This window comes from Sinocyclocheilus grahami, unplaced genomic scaffold, assembly GCF_001515645.1.
Source record: "Sinocyclocheilus grahami isolate Dianchi unplaced genomic scaffold, SAMN03320097.WGS_v1.1 scaffold33.1, whole genome shotgun sequence".
Lineage (NCBI taxonomy): Eukaryota > Metazoa > Chordata > Actinopteri > Cypriniformes > Cyprinidae > Sinocyclocheilus > Sinocyclocheilus grahami.
The window spans coordinates 70,741-91,887 of NW_015505212.1; the positions used below are offsets into that span (position 1 = coordinate 70,741).

General features: G+C 37.1%; 1 protein-coding gene across 1 annotated transcript in view; it reads left to right on the forward strand.

Annotated features, from left to right (window-relative positions):
- Positions 1-21,147, forward strand: part of LOC107580973 (metabotropic glutamate receptor 8-like) — a 114,126-nt gene that overhangs the window by 64,107 nt on the left and 28,872 nt on the right. Inside the window, exon 7 of the mRNA XM_016266581.1 lies at positions 8,614-8,814. Coding sequence (XP_016122067.1) covers positions 8,614-8,814 — 201 coding nt within the window. The remainder of the gene's footprint in view (positions 1-8,613; positions 8,815-21,147) is intronic.

Sequence of the window (21,147 nt, forward strand, 5' to 3'; positions counted from 1 at the left end):
ATAATTGATGATAACTGAGTAGCAAATCAGCATATTATAGTGATTTTTGAAGGATCATGTGAGACTGAAGCCTGAAGTAATGATGTTGAAAATTCAGCTTTGCATATACAATTTTATTACAAAATTACAATAGAAAATGATTTTAAAGTGAAATAATATTTTACAGTTTTACTGCTTTTACTGTATTTTTTAACAAATATTTGCAGCATTTGCAACAGTAAAAAATCTTATTGAACAGTACAATGAACTTAATACAGTAGTATCGATAAAAACAGTTGGGTAAAAAATAACCAATATTTGTGTGTGCTATGAGTTTTTAATTAAAAGTATGCGTTCTGGTCATTTTTTATTTTTCATTTTTTGAAGTGCCAGTTCAGTTGGATATTATAACTATGCAACTATGCTGGATATTATAACATTATGATATGCGGTTGGATATTATAACTATGCAACTCTTCCAGTCTATGAATATATTTCCCAGGCGTCCTCTCGTCTCCATCTACTCTACAGAGTGTTCCTCTTTACAAGCAATCAGGCCTGTTTAATTACACTGCCGCTGTGATCCGTGTTACTACGACACACGGCCTCGTGATTGATTCCACGCCGGCAGATTGTTTTCCATGTTGATGATGCAAAGGTCATGATTCTGCCCACTTTTCATTAATCAAATCATCTCAGAGCGTGATCAAAGCTCAAACGCTCTCGGCGCTCATGTTTGTGCACTTCTGCACCTGTGCTGGAAGTTATTTTGTAACTAACAGTTCTTGTTTACTCACTCATTGACCTAACAAGACACCATCCGCAACTTCATTACTGACGAGCCTGGTGTTTCAGCTCCACTTCACTGTCTTCAGTCATTAGACGTATTGATGCTGGCAATCGATGGTTTAATTTAGGAAACAGCGGTATGGAAGGCCTGCCGTGTGTTGTATTTAATGTCTCGGCTGTGTAGGATCACCAAAGCTCTGATAGCCTAACGGCAGTGCACCATCGCTGTCTACAAGAATGAGTCTATAAATATTTGAAACGACACTTCTATCTGGCTGAAGCGTCTTTGCATGTGAAAGAGCCTTTTTGGTGTCTTTTTTGAGGCGGGTACATAAAGAATCAAAAACGCTTTACAAAGATGCCCCTAAATTCGCCGGATATGCATTAGTGTTGACATGGGTGGTGAGAAAATTGTCGCGCTGTTTTCCCAAGAGCCGATCCGTCCCTTCAGCTGCTTGATTGTGGGGATTTTCACATCATACAGAGTGCTTTTATTTAGTTGTTACTTATGTCTTCTGTAGCATTTAAAAGCACCAAGGGCTTGAACAAGATCACATCTTTGTGGACGGCTTTGTGTGTGCGCGTTTCTTTGTTTCTTTCCTGTTTATCATATATAGTTAAAACTAAATTAAAATGGGAAATGTTGCCTTAGATTTTTTATTTCCTTTTTAAATAAATAAATAATTTACTAATCCCAAACTTTTAAACATATATTTGGTCAACAAATATTTTATTTTATTTCATATTTTATTACATTTTTTCCCCCTCTTACTGTAACTTACTGTAAAACACTTTGGTCAACGTGTTGTTTTTAAAAGTGCACTTTTGCGAAATAAAAATATTAATTTCTAAATAAAAATATAATAAAAGTATATAAATATTCATTTGAATAAAAGTATTACTTTTTCTTAAAAAAAATCTTACTGACCTTATGTCTTCTGATCTTAAACAATCTTTAAATTTTTAATACATAAGGAATAGTCAATGACTGAATGTGTGAGCAATTTGGGACACATGCATGTTATGGGGCTAATTTAAAGGGGTCATATGATGTTGCTAAAAAGAACATTATTTTGTGTATTTGGTGTAATGCAATGTGTTTATGCGGTTTAAGGTTAAAAAAACACATAATTTTCCAAATAATGTACATTATTGTTTCTCCTCTATGCCCCGCCTCTCTGAAACGCGTCGATTTTTACAAAGCTCATCGGTCTGAAAAGCGAGGTGTGCTCCGATTGGTCAGCTATCCAGTGCGTTGTGATTGGCTGAATACCTCAAGCGTGTGACGGAAATGTTACGTCCCTTACCATAATGTGATGCCATGTCCCAGAGCGACGAGACAAAAGCATTAAAACCCATTATAAACAAGGCATTTGTTGCATCCAGTGGGGACATGATTACTGATTATGCTGTCTTTTTACATTGCATTGCGTTTCACGCCGCGTAAACATAAAACCATGTCTGCATTTGTGATCGGAGAAATGACAAACAACAACCGCTACTCTACACTGCTCAAAACTCACGTTTGAATCATCAGTGGCAAATTCTTTAAATATAAAAACTTACTTACAGGCTGTGAATCTGAAGCGCCAGACTGTCCTTGCAAAGTTGGATTTGGCCCACTTTATAGAAACAGACACCGGCATTGTAGGCTATACTCTCCCAGGAAACAGTCCTCGTCCTCCATAAAATGTGCTGCACACATCTGAATATTTGGGTTGAACTGTTCTGGAGCAGTGTTGTAAATACAACTTAACCACTAATTATTAGTCGTTTCCTCTTTTGGAAGACCAAACAAAGTAGTTTCGCTTTCACAACGAAACACATAGCGTCTCCACGACATGGCAGCGGCAGCAACAATACTACAGCGAGAATAAAAGTTACGCCTTCTTTCTTTGCGTGAACATTTGGGCGGTGTTATGCAAATCTTCCCACACAGTGACATAGACATGTGGGGGCGTGTTAGAACGAGCCGTTTTAGGTAGGCGTGGTTGACTCTTAACTTTTATAAAGAATATCTCTTTGGATTTGAGACTTTAGTCTTTGCAACATTACAGATCTTCTTTATGCACCAAGAGCTAGTAACACTCCAAAGAGAAAGGAAAAATTGAAATCACATCATATGACCCCTTTAAGGATAAAATATTAACCCTTGAGGGTCTGTTTGAAACTATATTGTGTGGTTTGGTAGTTTGAGACCCTTCACAGACTGACCTACAAACCCAAATTCTGCTTCTGAACTCTTTCTATCTCCTCTTCTTAGTCATAAAGCTCTGGTTCTTACTCCATCTCGGTCACACTGACAGCGATTTGCAGTGACAAAGCAACTGGAAGTCCTTCATTTTCAATGAGAGCTGGTCATTTGAGGCAATGTGAGCTGCAGCAACTGCTAGTGATAAATTCATTTTATGCAAAAATGATGCAGCGACTAGTCGAGTAGGAGTCCTATCTTTAACTTTACAACACATAAGGACGAGGTGCTGTTGCAGTGTCATACAAAAGCACTTTATTCCTGTTTCATCTGAAACTCTGGATCAGAATGCAAAAGTGAAAGAACTCCCATATGCATCTGATAAATAAAAGACAAAGAAATGTTTCTTAATCTCCCTAGATAACAGCACTATTAGCTCTCGCAGGTGGAAAATGACGGAAGTCTGATGTTCTCGGCTGTTCTGAGAGTTTTGTGGTTCATCACCGCACTCTCTTCAGACTCATTGATCTCTCAGACGTAAGACTGCTAGTCTTCTCAGACAGGAGACATAATGGAGTAAAGGAGTTTTTGAAGACGGCCTGCCGTGTTTGGAGTGTCAGGCTGTGAATGGTAAAGGAGCTGCTTTTTTCCCATTATGCCCTCAGAAACCCAGTGTCACGCTGGAATTCGCATGTTTGGCTTTTATTACAACATCCTCTGGCTTTGTGACATGCCATTTTAAAGGGGACGTCGGATACAACATTTACGTGGTGCTTGCATATAAATGTGTCTTAGCAGTGTCTGGACACAACCACGCTACAATGATAATCCATTCACTCCTTTTTTTTAATCCCCAAAAAATCGAAACAGTCTCAAGTATCAAGCCATTTTTTGACGTCGTACTGCTGAGGCCCCGCCCACGACCGCTGACAAAGTGTCCTGTTTTAGCATATTTCCACCCTCAGCCAGTTGTACGCTAAGCGCTATTTTCTCCGTGCTCACAACAATGTCATAAGCAATTCAGGTGTTTTGTAGTTGGATGTAAAAGTAAAAATATGAGTCTTATTTTCTCTCGACATCAGAGCCACTGAGGACGCAGTGATTCGTTTTGTTTTTGTCGGTAGCGTGCTACCGAATACACAAAAAACAGAAGAGAGGGATGAATGGAAGAAATGGGACCATAAATGCTAAAGGTTACCATCATGAAAGCATGCCTAAAAATCAGAAGAAAAAAGAAAATAATGTCTAATTTTGATACGTTTAAGATTTTTTAATGTTTTTAAAATGTACAATATTTTCTTCATAGTAAGCACACCAATAATTCTAATAAATAATGTAATACATTAAGATTTTATTTATTTAGTTAGTTATTATTTATTTATTTAGTTATTATATTATTATTTATATTAGTTATTGTATTATTTTAGTTTTTTTGTTGTAAAATAAAATAATAAATTGAAGGTTGTGCCACAATACTTGCTTAAATATGATATAGTTAAGATATTTAAAATGTATATAAATCACATTAATGTTAATGTTCATATTGATTTATTATTATAGTTATTATTCAATTTAGTTTTATTTTACATTTTATAATTTTTTTTTTTTTTTTACATTTGATCATGTTTTGTATATTTTATAATAACATTTTTAATTTAAATCACAACAATGGGAAATTGAGATGGGGATGTGTGTTACTGGTATAAAATTATTTTAAATATATTCTCTCATTTTGGTCTTTAGATTTTGTAGTGTAATATGAGCTGGACAAGTTTCATGAGACCCCTCCCCATTTGTGCTTTGCTCATATTGTTTTTTTATTTGTCCGTATCGCCTCATGCACTGAATGTAACGAATAAGCTCACTCCATCTATGTGATGGAGTCTTACACTGCTGTGCTGTGTAATTTATTACCCTGACTGAGTCCTAATTAAAAGTGCATGAGCCTGACTTCCTGTGCGGACGCCACACCTGGCTGCTCCGGCTGACGAGACGAATCTGACTGTTGTTAGATTGGTGTCAAGAGCTCAGCCGGTCTTGCCTTCCCAGCAAACCGTATCCCAGCAAGCCCTGGAGAGCACAAGGTGGCAGAACCTCAGCCGCAGCTCTTAATGCGATTTCACGCTCCGTCTTATCACCAACAATAAGACTAGTCCCTAGTGTCACGCGTGCTTTGACTCTTTCTTCCACGAGCTAAGAGCTTACACAAAGACTAACCTGCTGAAAATTATAGAGGGGAGAACGGTTCGAAATAAAATAACTAATGTCAGGATGTGTTTAGCCATTCCTCAAATAAATCAGAGCTGCTTAAAAACACGTATTGGAGCTCTGACAGCAAACAGGGCTGCTGCGTGAGCCGCTATGACTCGGGGAAAGAGGGCATCGGGTCTCGGACAGCATGAGTGTCAGTCTCATTTTGAAGTTCAGGAATCCCATCAGCTTGGAGAAATTGCAGTGATGGGTTCAGAAATGTGCTCCCCAATGGCAAACAGGATCGGCTGTCTGGAACCCGGTCAGACGCACTGGCTCTTTGGGTTGTTTTGCAGCGGCCGCAGGCAGACACATCATTGCGTCACGGTGCATTTTCGGTTGGATTTTTAAGTACTTTATCAGACAACGTGTTAATGCAAATATTATTTTTGCTATTTCAAGCTAAATTAATGGATTTAAATATATCTTTGGATATTACTATGCCTTGAGCAAGATGATGCTTGTGGGGTTGTGAAACTGTACCTATTAGAAAGAGAATGAAATGCTGGTGTGTACTTACATATTTACACATTTAATCTTCACTTATTAATTTTTTGTAAAAATTTAATTGTCCCCTGTTGGGGGGCTTGGGGGGGTATAACAACACACACACATATATATATATACACAAGTTGTGTGTGGGTGTGGGCATGTTTATAGAATTTGAATGTTTTAACATGGCTGACCAATTTTTTTTAATCTAAAATATTAAAAAGAATTAGAAATAGAGAGAGATCTTGCTAATTCACCTTGCCCATTATATTAATATCTGTTTAAATAGTTTTTTCAAATAAATAAATAATTTATTTATACATACATACATACATACATGACAAACTGGGGACAAAGCTACTATTATTATTATTTTTAATAATAAAAAAATGTTTAAAAAGAATATATATATGGAGAAATATTTATACAAATATATGCAAAAATATTTTTATTTATTTAAATGTCAATGTTCGATTAATATCGATGTCAATATTGGTTAATATTCTATTAATGTGTATATATATATATATGTTTATGCATATTAATATTAAAATTGTTTACACATAAAAATATTAACATTTTATCTAAATGACTATATTTGTTTGTATATATTTACTATCTCATGGCAAAAATAAACGTTCACACACACACACACACACACACACACACACACACACATGAAATAAAGTGTCTGAAATTTTGAAGTCTTTATATATTTTGTAGACATACATGTATACAGTATGAAGGACACACCTGGCATCTGTTTTGCAGAATGACTCTGATCGGGTGTCATTTGTTTGCAAATGCAGCTATCTATTTCTTATTTTTAGCTTTAAAAACAGCCCTGAACGCTTCAGCTCAAGTGTTGCTCTTGACAAAGACAGGCACTGATGTTTTTCCAAGCTTGGCTTGAGTAATGCAGTCAGATGTGCATACATTATGTAGCCGAAGTGTCCTCATTAGCATAAGATAGCATATAGAATGGTGATTATTGTCTCAATGTTGGCACACAGAGACGTAACTCAGAGTGAGAGAAAGAAAAGTTGGAAGCTGGACCATTTGTGCATATTCATCAAACTGCCAGTCATTACGTTTTGCCAGATATCATTCTTTTTATATGATACTGTCAGCCTGCTACAAAACTATAGAGTCTTTTTAACTGTAGTTCTCCAGAGATGGAAGGGAAATGTGAGATGAAAAGGAGGGAATTTCATTTGCGCCACTAATTGACATTTAATTTTGACTCTTGTTGGCCTCATTAAGCTGTCCGTCATCCGTGCTGTCTTCAATCACTCAATAAGCGTCAGTTTGTTTCCTCTGCTGCTCAGCCGAGACACAGAAAAGCCTGTACACATGCCATAATAAACATAAAAACGGGACATTGTTGTATGATTATTGTATTATCACTCAAAGCCCCTCAGCTGCAGCTCTGAATCGAGGCAGCGCATAAACTTGTGTATCGTGGCACTGCTGCCATTGGCTTCTTATGAGTAATCACTCATGTTTGTATTTGTAAGTTGCTTTGGATGAAAGCATCTGCTCAATGAATACATTTACAACAAACAAAAGCCAAATGCTGTTGTATTCATGGTTGTTCAGAACAGAATGCTAGCTCTCTATTTACTGAATACTGCAATATTAATTTATTATGCTATATATTATGTTATATATACATTTAATATTTATTTTATTGCATCATTATTGTTTATATTATTTGTTATTTATTTAAAATATTCAAACATATAGTATTTGAATTTTTTGTCTAGTTTTAACTTGTCATGTAAAATGTTAAAAATGTTATATATATATATATATTTGATTTATCATATATTTGATTTATATTACATGTATTTATTTTATTTTATTTATATTAGATGTATTTATAATATATTTAGGTTTGTATTCTTTTATATATTGTTTATTATTATTATATAGTTATATACATATTTATTGTTATATTATACTATTATATTATATATTTTATACAATTTTATATTACTTCATTAATAATTGTATTACTTTATTTATTATGTTATTTATACTATTATATATTATAGTTTATTATATGTTATTTATTTTAAATATTCACCACAATGTCTCACCAATCGGCATCAAGCTAGCATTGCTTTCCGAACATAGCTCATGATTTTGATTGTGAATGGACTGTCATTGTGGAGGTGTGACCACAAATAAACCTGACGTTCACCTTGTTTTGACACTGGGAGTCAGTTTTCTCTGGCCTGTTGTTCTGTGTGTCGTATTTATCACACTGTTCAGGTCGGGTAATCCATCTAGTTTTTGGAAGACCAAATGCATAATTTTCCTATTGCTCTGAATGTGCTATAAAAGTGGATTGGGGTTCATTTACAGGAGCCTATTAATTCCTCGCTGACAGCAGAAGCAATGGAACACTCCAGGTCTTGCTAATTCAACTCGCCCACGTTTTTATTTATCCTTCATTGTGTCAAAAACTGTGGTGGGAAAAGAAAGTTCTTCCCGGAGGCATCCAGTGCTAAAATACACCAAGTTGGAAAGCGCTCTGATGATTATAAGAGAAATAATCATAGATGCCAGAGCCAAATTCAATTTACGCACAACAACAGCTGGAATATTTGTTCAGAACGGCAGGCGTGATATTACGTTTGCCGTCTCTAGAGATATGGAAGGAAATATTTGTTTGGAAAGAACACATTTTTTGCTGCTTTAACAGGCAAAACTGTTACGCACCTCCTCGAGGATTTGATTAGCTAATTACTCCAATGAGTGGCTACATTTGAGAAACATTAAATAGCAATTTATTAAGAAGAGAATTACTGCATCTGTGAGAGTGGATTCTCCAAATGAAACATCTTATTCTGAGCTCTCAAAAGGCCGTGTTTGTTCAAGATGTGTGTTTTGTGTTGTTCGTGCAGGTCTGGAGAAGGTGGGCCGTGACTCCAGTTACGAGCAGGAAGGGAAGGTACAGTTCGTGATGGATGCGGTTTATGCCATGGCACACGCGCTGCACCGCATGCACAGGGACTATTGCTTCGGATACCCCGGCCTCTGCCCCCGCATGAGCAATATCAACGGAAAGGAGCTCCTCGGATACATCCGGAGCGTTAATTTCAATGGTGAGTGCTTGGATCTTCAGCTGAACAACAATCAGACAAGTTTGCAAGTCGCAGGTCTTTCAGGGCTGAGTCTAAATCAAGTCTCAAGAGTACTGATACAAGTTGAGTTTCAAGTCAATTTATTTGCCGGAATGTAAGTCTGGTTTCTGCCTCTAATGCTTGACAGATAGTTGTAAGTAGTGGTCGACCGATATACCGCCAAGGCCGATATATCGGCCGATATTTGGCATTTTTCAAATATCGGCATTGGCCGATAAGTTTTTCTGTTTGGCCGATGTGTTCGAGCCTTTTATTTTGATGGCGCGGTGGACTTTTATTTTGACGGCGCTGAGATTGCAGTGCCTGAACACACAGTGCTTAAACAAAGAACTGTTAAATAAATGAATTCAAATGTATACAAAAAAGTATTATAACCAGAGGTGTCAAGTAACGAAGTACAAATACTTCGTTACCTTACTTAAGTAGAAATTTTGGGTATCTATACTTTATTGGAGTAATTATTTTTCAGCCGACTTTTTACTTAATATAATTTAAACAAATCTTTGAATGACTAATGAACGTTTAATTTCACAAACCTTGCAGACTTAGTCGAATCTAGTTGAGATCTTGTGAAGTGTGCATTTGTATCCTGCATGATCGCGTGTTCTCTGCGTGACGGTCGGTCCATGCAAATTGAAGGCGGACAGGAGGAGAGTTCTGCTTGACTAGAGACGCGCAATCGACAAACTAAACTCGTGATTTCAAATTATGCTGCGCTTTATGCATTTGCCCACTGTCATATTCATGTCATTTTCATTGTGTGCTGTAAGTAAAATGAGTGTTACCTTGGCTGTATTTGAAAAAAAAATATATATATATATATATGATTCCCAATACACACAAACTTGCCAGAATACTGAGTGCCCTGTTGGTTACAGTGTTTACTTCCCATTCAATTAGATTTTTATTAAATATGTATTTGTGAAAAATGCTTTGTCTTCTAAAGTATAAGTATGTTTATTTTACACAAGTATTTTTCATCCATTTTCAAATGATTTTAAATTTCTTAATTATTAATTAAAATAAATAAAATTATATCGGTCATCGGCCACCCTGTATTCCAAGATATCGGCATTGGCATCGGCTGTCAAAAAACCCATATCGGTTGACCACTAGTTGTAAGTGCTGTTCTTTTGAACTAATTATATGTTTTTATTTGGCACACACAAAACATGTCTAATTAAAGTTATTATTTGCTAAAAATGTGCATATTCAAGTTTGCAATGTTGTGATCAATTATGAGACGTGCAAGAACCAATGACATTAGAATGGAATTTTGTGTTCCGAGAAAGAATGTTTTTGCAACACAAGAGTGAATAAATGATGAAAAAATTCTCATTTTTCAACTATTCCTTGAAGCCTTATTCAGTATAATGTGCATTAAAGCCATATTAATGAAAGTTATTATAAAGTATTATGCCATATTTTACTATGCAGCGCCGTAAGCATGTCTATTGCAGATGCAGCTTCTCATGTTTTCCGCAGAGTGCTTGTCTATGTACATATTCAAGTGTTTTCACTCATTTTTCATATTTCTATCTTCCAGCTTCATTCATTAATTCTCGCAATCGCAGTGTTTGCCATTTCTCTGCCAAGTTGCACCACGGGCTCCTCAGTGACCCCCTAACATCATCACACATGCATCAAAGCAGAGACCAGAAAATTTGAGTTAAGCGCATACAGGGGTGCTCATATTTCTTCATAATGTGCCACGTGCGTCTTAATAAGAGCGCATTATAACTTGTGAGGAGAGAGCTGCGCATGATTGACTGTTTTCGTTTCCCTTGTGCGCCTGGAATCATGTTGAAACAAAAGAAGTTAATCATTCTCTTTGAAACCATATCAAACGATTCATTTAAATATTAGTTTTGCTCTGTGCGTCTTCTCTACTCTTTCATTTTTCTATCCCCCAACTCCGGCGTTTTGTTATCATCTGCTTATGTTTGCCTTCAAGTTGTGTCATTTGCATAACTGCAGTTGAGCGATTAAGGTGCATGGCGGGGCTGCGTGGGACCATTAAAACCTCATTAATTCGCTTTCTTATGGTCAGTGCAACCTGGGTTATTTGTTCCACCACCTTGCGTTCCTCATCGGCTGTGTTTGAATTGAAAGACAGATATGGAAAATTCACTGACAGTTTGTGCATTCATGAATGTGACCAGAAATGTCGTTAGAGAGAGAGAGAACTTGTTCCAGTTATTCTGCTGTGTACTGATTGCACATTTTGATGAATTAATCATTTTAGATTTAAATGTATTTATTTTTATTTTGTCTTCCTGTTTCTTGAGCAGCAAATCAGAATGTTAGAATGATTTCTGAAGGATCATGTGACACTGAAGACTGGAGTAATGATGCTGCAAATTCAGCGTTGATCACAGGAATAAATAATATTTTACAGTACATTCACATTGAAAACAATGAAAGCCCGTTTTCACTATGGAATAATAATTTTAAAAAAGTCACAAATAAGGTAATTGTGACTTTTTTTCTCGCAACTCAGGGAGTTTTCTCAGAATTGCAGATATAAACTTAGAATTTAATATTTATATTTTTATTTATATATCAGGTTTATTATCGTTAACTAAAACCATAAAAACATGTTTGTTACTTAAAATATAATAAATATTAACTGAAAAAAAAAGATTTTTCTGAATTGTAAATAAAACAATAATTCGAATATGTTTTACAAGAAAATACTATTTCAGTCTTTCTACTTCAAAATTTCATGTGGTACTTGCAATTTCTTTGTAATTATTTGTGAAATTTACTAGACATTTTTGAGGGACAGTTCTTTCAAAGTAGGCAACATTTGTCATCCTTTAGGCCATGGATGTATGCACATTTTGTTTGTTTTTTTTTCAGTAGAAGATGATGATTTTTTTTTTTTCAGAAGACGATTTTTAGCTGAAGCCACGGCCCTTGTTGATTCATAAAATGCAAGTTAACGCTACCGTCACTTCGAGAGTCAAAAAAAGCACAAAATGAATACCAGTGACTCCTATATTGAGGTCTTATGAAGTGAAACGATCAGTCTGTGCAAGAAACTCAGGGATAACGGGAAAGTCAAATGATTTTCCACAAACTGAAAGTTTGTTTCAAAGAACAGGGTCAAATAACTGTTTTACCAGTTAGTTTTCATTTTTGGATGAACTATTTCTTTAAAGATTTCTTTTTATGAGATTTCTCTTCACATCAGTGAGATCAATAGCAAATAAATGGAGACTTTTGATTTTTCTCCCCATATGAAGACCCAAGAAATTTCACAACGAGATATATCTCTTAAATATCTTATAAAGTTGATAGTTATATGAAACATAACTGAGAACTTGTCTCCTGAGCAACCTCTCAGCAATACAATTTACCTCTAGAAATAGAAAAAGAAAATAAAAATCAAAATAGTTCTGACTCTGCCCTAAAGCATTCTGGGAAGAGGCTATAGCTGCCAGACGGAACTGTTTAAGGATTTGGTGCCTCTTTTTTTGAGCTGTTGTAACCTTTCTCAGCAGCATGAGATGGTCCGCTGCAGACACTTTGCTGATATTAACACGCTCCTGGAGAGGAACCGAAACTCCTGCAGATAAGAGTTCCTCAGAGTCCTGACACAAGAGCTGCTGTAGTGAAACAGATCTGGACAAAGACAACGAGAGAGTGAGGGCTAAGAACAAATGCAAACTGATAGCAGCCAAAAACTGTTTAGAAGTTGGGGATTTTTAAAAGTCTTTAAAGTCTCTTATGCTCACCAAGCATTTATTAAAAAAACAAAAAACTGTAATATTGTGAAATAATTTTAGCGATTTAAAATGACTTTCTATTTGCATATATGTTAATGCAATTTATTGCTGTGATCAAAGCTGAATTTTCAGCATTATTACTTTAGTGTCACATGATCCTTCAGAAATCATTCTAATCTGCTGATTTGCTGCTCAAGAAACATTTCTGATTATTATCAATGTTGAAAACAGTTGTGCTGCTTAATATTTTGGTGGAAAAAATAGCATTTATTTGAAATAGAATCTTTATGCAAGTCTTTATGCTGCCACTTTTGATCTATTTAATGCATCCTTGCTGAATAAATGTATTAATTTCTTTGCTTTTTACTGACCCGAAACATTTCAACAGTAGTGTACTGTATATGTAACCCTCTTTTGCTTCTCTCGTGGCATTTGCATTGTTATTTTGATTAAATAAATGTACTATATTTTAGTTTGGTAATGTTATTCATTTAATATTTTGTATTTAAAGGGGATTTTATGATACTGAATTATATTTATGGAATAGTTATGATCCATTTAATATATGTTGCTTTTTGAGCATAGACCTAAAAATTTAATTTCCAACTTAAACTGTGATAAATATTGAATGTTTTGCAGCACAAACTTAAGCTTGATCTCATTTTAAAGTAGACACTTGGGAGATTATTGTTGAAGTGAAAAAAATTAAGTTTAAGTTTAAATTTAAGTTTATTATTATGAAAATCCAAGTGTGACTTTTTTTTATCCAGGACCATTTAACCTTTTTGAACCATGATTTGTGTGTCTGTGTTCACATAGCAAACACCTAAACCTTTACCAAGTTTTGTACCATTCCGATGAAGTCAAAAATTCTAAAAAAACTAAACTAAACTAAAATGTAATGTTCAAAATTGACCGAAGAGCACCTCACGGTTAATGCACGCATTTTAATCTTTATTAAACTGTGCAGCATGCTCACATTCATCTCTATTTGAGATATTATGGTCCATCAATGTGGTTCGATTTCAGTTAGTGCTCCAGCTCAATGGTTTTGGTGCAGTTATAGCGCAACAATCTGCTCTACATGGGCTGCATTTCAAGAAATCAGAAACTTTGTCAGATCCAAGAGACGAATCATGCTGAATGTGTAAATGAATGCTGATTAACATTGCAGTAGATCAGTATTAGGCCTATTTAGATATTGCATTGCCTCTTAATGCTGGACACCCACCATTTGTTATGACGACACTTTTATGGTCGGTTGTTAATGGCACGTTCCCAAAGCCATGCCTCCCAGATTGAAGTCTTCATATGCACCGCTTCTTTCACCAGTGTGTAGCCTGTTTTATTTTGTTTTCTTTGCAGGATCCAGACAAAATGATCCCTTCTGTGAGAAACGGCATTGTAAACTAACCCCGTTAAGTGTCTTCTGAGCACGTGCCACAGAAATGTGCCAGCTGTTCTCAGGCTGAGTTTAGACTAGAAAAAAGACTAGATATTTACATTTTCGTCACTCATGAGCAGGCACGGCGCCAGCATTTTTTCTCTACCGGTGCTAAGGGGGGGCTAGACCAATATGTGGGGGTGCTAAGAAAATAAATGATATTAATGATGTCAGAGTAAACCGGGGCTAAACCGGGGATATTCAAAATTCTGACGGGGCTATAGCCCCCCTAACCCCGGTGTAGCGCCGTCACTGCTATGAGCAATGAGCACTGGTGTTTGACCATACAAAACTCCCTGGCCTGACTTTAAAGTGTTGCTGGTGGTTGCTAGGATGTTGCCATGCGGTTGCTTAGGTGTTTTGGGTGGTTGCTTACTGACTCGGGTAAAACTCAGGGTTAATATTTAGGGTTCTTGGATGTTCAAAACATTAAATAATAGTAATGACTTAGGAATTAGGACATTATAATAATGAAAATAGTCTGATGTCATAGAATGTCAATAATAATATTGTTGTGATGTTTTGTATTGTGGCATTATTATCATAAAACACATTTCCCCTTCCAAATTCTCATTACAATAATTCAAAAATTAATTGAAAATGTTATATTACCATGCTGACAATTAAAAATAAGATTAATAAATAATATAATAAAATATTAATATTGATGATAATGATAAACATTGTGTGTGTGTGTGTGTATGCATGCATTAAAAATAATTGTATTATTCATTATTATTAATGCTAAAATTATATTATATGCTTTAAATAATGTGAATACAGTAATGTAAATCTAATAAGAATCATAATTGAGAATAATGGCAATAGCAAAAAAACAACAACAAAAAACTCAAAGCAGAACATCTAGATGCATTATGATAATGACCATTTAATTTAACGGGTTTAATTTATTTCTCATTAAAATAATGTCACCACACACACACACAAACCCCTTCATCTTATTTGTGTAAAATAACAGAGAAAATGAGCAATTATGAATTTGAGGTGGAATGTGACCTGGACATGTTTTTGTGAGATTCACCCTATTGCTCATATAAAGTAACACAGTCACTCAGAGTTTTGTGCTATTGAGTGGTAATGGTTGATGGATGTGCGACGTCTTGCCGTTTGGCCATAGCTGAAATCACAGGGAAAGCGAAAGGTTCCTCATTAAAGTGTCTGTGTCTGCTGTTACTGTGGAACGATTACATCTGAGCTCCGGTTGATGAGTTAAGTCACCCGAACTGGAGCTCTCTCATTACTGCCTGTCACTGCACTTCCTCTGTCCCTTTGCAGACCACACACACTGCATTAACTGCTAGCCAGTGTGTGATAATGAACACAGCGCTGACCGATTATGACGGCGAATGGGAAGAAATGGATGAGTGCGTGTAGAGGTCCAGAAGAGGTTTTTTAGAAGTGTGAAGGGTTGCACTATGCGCATATGTGTGAGTGACAGGTGTGTTTGTGTGAGATGGAATGGACGGAGTTTGTGAGTGCATAAAATGTGTTTGAAATGTGCACTGCCTAATGCATAATAATATTTAAAATAGTACGTGAAATGGTGCACAGAATGCTTTGGATTAGGACGTTACATTGTTGTCACATGATTTCACAAAACTGTCTGTGAGAGGTACCTACAGTGTCACACCTGCTAATGGAATTTGAAATAAACATACTAATACATATTTCTTACAGGCCATAAACTGTATTTAACTTTTTTTTTTTTTTTTTTACATTTATTATTATTATTAATTTGACTACACAACATTATTTTTAATTTTAATTAAACATGTTTTTAATTTGATTTTGTTCCGCATAGTTGTTAGGTAATTTCTTGGGTATTTCCAGGGTATTTTGGTGGTTGCTTGAGTGTTCTGGGTGGTTGCTAAGGCATTCTGTATAGTTGCTAGGTCATTTCTTGGACATTCAGGGTAGTTAGGGTTTTCTATGTCATTTCCAGGGTGTTTTGGTGGTTACTAGGGCATTATGTGTGGTTGCTAAGGCATTCAGAGTAGTTGCTAGGTTATTTCTTGGATGTTCAGGGTAGTTAGGGTGTCCTAGGTTGTTTCCAGGGTATTTTGGTGGTTGCTTGTGTGTTCTGGGTGGTTGCTAAGGCATTCTGTATAGTTGCTAGGTCATTTCTTGGACATTCAGGGTAGTTAGGGTTTTCTATGTCATTTCCAGGGTGTTTTGGTGGTTACTAGGGCATTATATGTGGTTGCTAAGGCATTCAGAGTAGTTGCTAGGTAATTTCTTGGCTGTTCAAGGTAGTTAGAGTGTTCTAGGTCATTAGGAGGGTATTTTTGGTGGTTGCTTGAGTGTTCTGGGTGGCTGCTAAGGCATTCAGCGTAGTTGCTAGGTCATTTCTTGGATGTTCAGGGTAGTTAGTATTTTCTAGGTCATTTCCAGGGTATTTTGGTGGTTGCTTCAGAGTTCTGGGTGGTTGCTAATGCATTCTGTATAGTTGCTAGTTCATTTCTTGGATGTTCAGGGTAGTTAGGGTTTTCTATGTCATTTCCAGGGTATTTTGGTGGTTGCTAGAGTATTCTGGGTGGTTACTAGGGCATTACATGTGGTTGCTAAGGCACTCAGAGTAGTTGCTAGGTCATTTATTGGCTGTTCAGGCTAGTTAGGGTTTTCTAGGTCGTTTCCAGGGTATTTTGGTGCTTGCTAGAGTGTTCTGGGTGGTTACTAGGGCATTACGGGTGGTTGCTAAGGCATTCAGAGTAGTTGCTAGGCCATTTCTTAGATGTTCAGGGTAGTTAGTGTGTTTTAGGTCATTACAAGGGTATTTTTGGTGGTTACTAGAATGTTTTGGGTGGTTACTGGGGCATTCTGGGTGGTTCTTAGGGTATTGTAGGCTGTTTCTGTGGTGTTCTGGGTGGTTGCTAGGGTGCTCTGGTTCAGTTGGATATTTAATACATGCTGACATCGCTAGTATGCATGCTAGTATGCCATTTCAAACATACCCATAGTTCAGTATGCATGCACACACAGAAGCTTTTGAAGAGCAAAGAGGCCACAGAATCAGTAAATGGAAGTTGATACAAAGGCAGACGTCCAACTTAGAGAATCACTGCCTGCCGCCAAGGGGTAATCGGCAGCTCAGCCACAATTACACCCGCTCCAGTGGCTCTCTACATACGCTTATTTTTAGATTAGTGTTGTGAGATGGACAGAGCGGGAAGAGAGATTGTGGAAATGTGCATTCAGACAAGCTGGGCAAAAAAAGTGATGATAATTGTGTTGTGTAAAACAAATCCCCTTGTAAGTTGAGGCAGCGTGACGGTGAATCTTAAAATGGAGTGCAGCAGCAGGCATTTAACTCCGTAACAGAGCTCTATTCTCTTCTCAAATGATTCTGCGCTGAAATAATAAAGGAATGGCCTTAGGAGGTGTATTATATCTTGTTCACAGAAATAAATTCTCTGAGACAGACTGAAATAAGAGTAAAGGCAGTATGTTTGACTTGCTTTGTAGTTCCAGGATGATGGAAAACTTTTAATATGAACTAGTGAACTTTTATTAGAACTAGAAGTACCTGGAACCTGGTACTTTTTTTAGTACCACCTCGTTTGAGGTTCCAAGTGAACCATACCATTACCAAAACGCGACCTGTAAACTCTGCTGATCACTGATTGGCCGGAGAGAATCGTCACTATCTGCGTCACTGAACTTGCGACACAAACACAACAGAACCGCTAGATTTAAATCAGCACAGCTGGAGGGATCGAACGCAACTGTTTTGAACGAGCACACCTTTTTTTAGCAACCAAAAAATGGCTGTTTCGTGGTCTGTTGAAGAAGTACAGACATTCCTCTCCTTGATAGCAGAGGAGCGGATCCAGCAAGAGCTTGATGGGGCGACGCGGAATGAAAACGTTTTTCAGGAGTCGTGGCAGTAGAGGCGGCGCAACTATAACGACGTGAATAATCCCGCCCACTCTAAAGCGGTACTAAACTGTAGAGGAAACGCAAACCGAGTCGAGCCGTGCCGTGCCGTGCCAAGCCGAGTCGTACCAAGCAGTGGAAAAGCACTATAGATGTTTGCCTCCGCAAAACTCACTTGTTGGGGTATTCTGCATGGTTGCTAAGGTGTTCTGGGTGGTAGTTTCTAGGGTGTTTGGTGTGGTTGCTAGGCTGCTCTAATTGCCCCAGGCTATTTTGGGTGGTTCCTAGGGCATTTTTGTACATTTCTATGGTGCTCTGGGTGGTTGCTAGGCTGTTCCTGGTAGCTGATTGTTACTAGAGTGTTCTGGGTGGTTGCTAAGGCAATCTGAGGAGTTGCTAGGCTGTCCTAGGTCATTTCCTGAATGTTCAGAGTTGTTGTTGGGGTGTAGGTCATTGCAAGGCTATTTTTGGTGGTTGCTAGAGTGTTCTGAGTGGTTACTAGGGCATTCCGGGTGATTCCTAGGGTATTAGTGTTATGAATGGTTGCTAGGGTGGTCTAGGTCTTTGCTAGGTTTTTCTGATTTTCTGTTTTAGGTTGTTACTAGGGAATTCTAAGAGGTTGCTATGTGTTTTAGGTCGTTGTTAGGGTTTTCTGTGTGGTTGCTAGTATGTTCTGGGTTGTTGTGTATTCTGGTGGTTACTAAAGTCTCCTGGTTAGTTATTAGGTCCTGTGGGATGGTTACTTACATGCTTTAGGTTGTTACTATGGCATTCTGGGTAATTGCTAGAGTTTTCTGGGTGGTTGCTAGGGTGTTCTAGGTACTTGCTAGTGTATTCTGGGTGGTTGCCAGGGTGTGCTATCTAGTTACTAAAGCAGTTGGGGTGGTTGCTGGGGTGTTCTAAATTGTTGCTATAGAGTATATGGTGTTCTGGGTGAGGGCTAGGGGTGTTCTATGTCATTTCCAAGGTACTCTAGGTGGTTAATAAGACTTTTTGGCTTGTTACTAGATATTTATTTATTGGTCCACTTCAAAATAGCCCGCCAGCATTAAACTGTGCATATTAAGTATGTGGCTCAAGTATTAGCGTTTTAAATATGACCCTAAATATGTGCAATAGTAACAGTGATTTTGGCCGACAGAAGCAGCAGGTAAGGCTTGGCAGAAAGGTTAATCCCACAGAGTACTCTATTGTTATGTCTGCCCGGTGTCCTGTAATCCTCAATTTCCCGCTGCCCCGGTCCACCTGGAAAGCCAAGCTTTGATCAATATCGCTGGATGAATTCAATAAACTGCTGCATCTTCTGTGCCACTATCCTCGCCAATCACAACATGAGCATGATAGTTTTCTTATGCAGGAAAGGATCAGTTTGCTGTTGCTAAATTAATAACAGAATAATCTACCATCACTGATTGCACACTGCCTTATTTGCTTGTATTATGCTGATATGCAGTGACAACAAGCTCACGGTGATCCTCAGAGAGCTGTAACCACCTTTGCCGTACAGGGAATGATGTTTGCACCCTGGAGGAGAGATTTGAAGACGATGGATGCCGTATTACAGGCATTTCTCACATGCACAGCAAACACAAAACACTCAGCGTCTTGGGTTTGCAGAGAGAAGCGGTATTTTCCTTCACTTGATGTCTACTTAAATAAAAGAACAGAGCTGTCTGGATGCTTGCTGCACAAGCTGTTGCCGAATCTGGCTCATTATATTCTCTGAAAATATTGCTTCTGGAGGCTTTGCCCTCCTCTACTCTCACTTTCCTTCATGGTGGATGAATCAAAGGGTTTTTTTTGTATATAAAAATGGGATGTGGTAACTGAGGTCCATGAAGGGTGTATCTGTGTCTGACCTCCACACAAACGATCCCCTCATCAGCCGCAAGAGCGGCTCACTTGCTGTAATGAAGGCTGGGGAATGAGAATGAGGAAGATGATGGTGAAGTTTGGCTAATCAATGGCTGGAATCTTGAAAGGCTAAATGTGCAGATCCCAAGCAAATAAAAATAGAAGCATCTTATTAGTGATGGCTGCAAGATTTCTACAAACTCAAAGTATCAGGGGTGTAACAGCTTTTGGGAGAGAGTCTTTGTATTTTAAGAGTTCTGTTTCACTTGGCTGCAGTGGAAAGGAAATACAGGTGCATCTCAATAAATTAGAATGTCGTGGAAAAGTTCATTTATTTCAGTAATTCAACTCAAATTGTGAAACTTGTGTATTAAAGTACACAGACTGAAGTAGCCGGTAGTGTAAAACAACAATTTTAAGAAGCAGTGGACTAAAAGAACTATGCTATGTCTGGACAGTAAGCAACCACCTGCTCAGCTAACGGAACATTCTCAGAACTTTGGCTAAAGTGAAAGCTTCTCTCAATATTATAAACAAACGTTCTACCAGTAATTAATAGAACATTTGTAGCATTTGGACCAATCAGACACACAACTTTTTGTTATATTTAACAAATAATATCGAACTCCCCATCACCTAACCAAATGGCCAATTACGAGGGTCTATGGACCCTTCCCCCGAAATGCACCTAACACCTCAGAAAAGCAGAACAGGCCTCTGGTTCCATGGTAACCAATGCTGATATCACTGGTTTTATGGCCTAAAAGGAATGCAGGGGATAAACTCCCTCATTTTCCTCATAAGAAAGGCACAAATGCACAGGAGAAACTGACTTTTCTACTAATTAATTCATAGGAAAACCTTCTTTGAATGAACAACCATTTTCTTCAGGCCATTGTGTATATTATTGCTGTGTTGTATTTAATCTGTTGTATTATAGACTATTTTTATCCGTGCTTACGATAAACCACACATTCATATAAGTAACTATTTCATGTCTAGTATCTATGAATTCGCCTTCCTATGATCGAAACTGTTCAATGTTTATGTTTTTTTTTAATGTAGAACATTTTTTAAATGTAACTACTAACTACTTGTTTCTGAATGTTCGGAAAACATCCAAATGTAACCTTCCCATAATGTTTGCGAAATTAAAAATGGATTTAAAATATAATCATTATAAATTATAAATATATAAATATAAATTATTTCCATCCTTCTCCTCCTTAGAAACTATTTTTGTTAGCTAGGTGTTAACCACTCTAGCAACCAAATAGAAACCAGCTGATAAACACCCTGGCAATCAGCCACAAGCATGGTGGCAACTTTTACACCATTCACCTAAAGAAATAAATACATTTTTACGTTTTT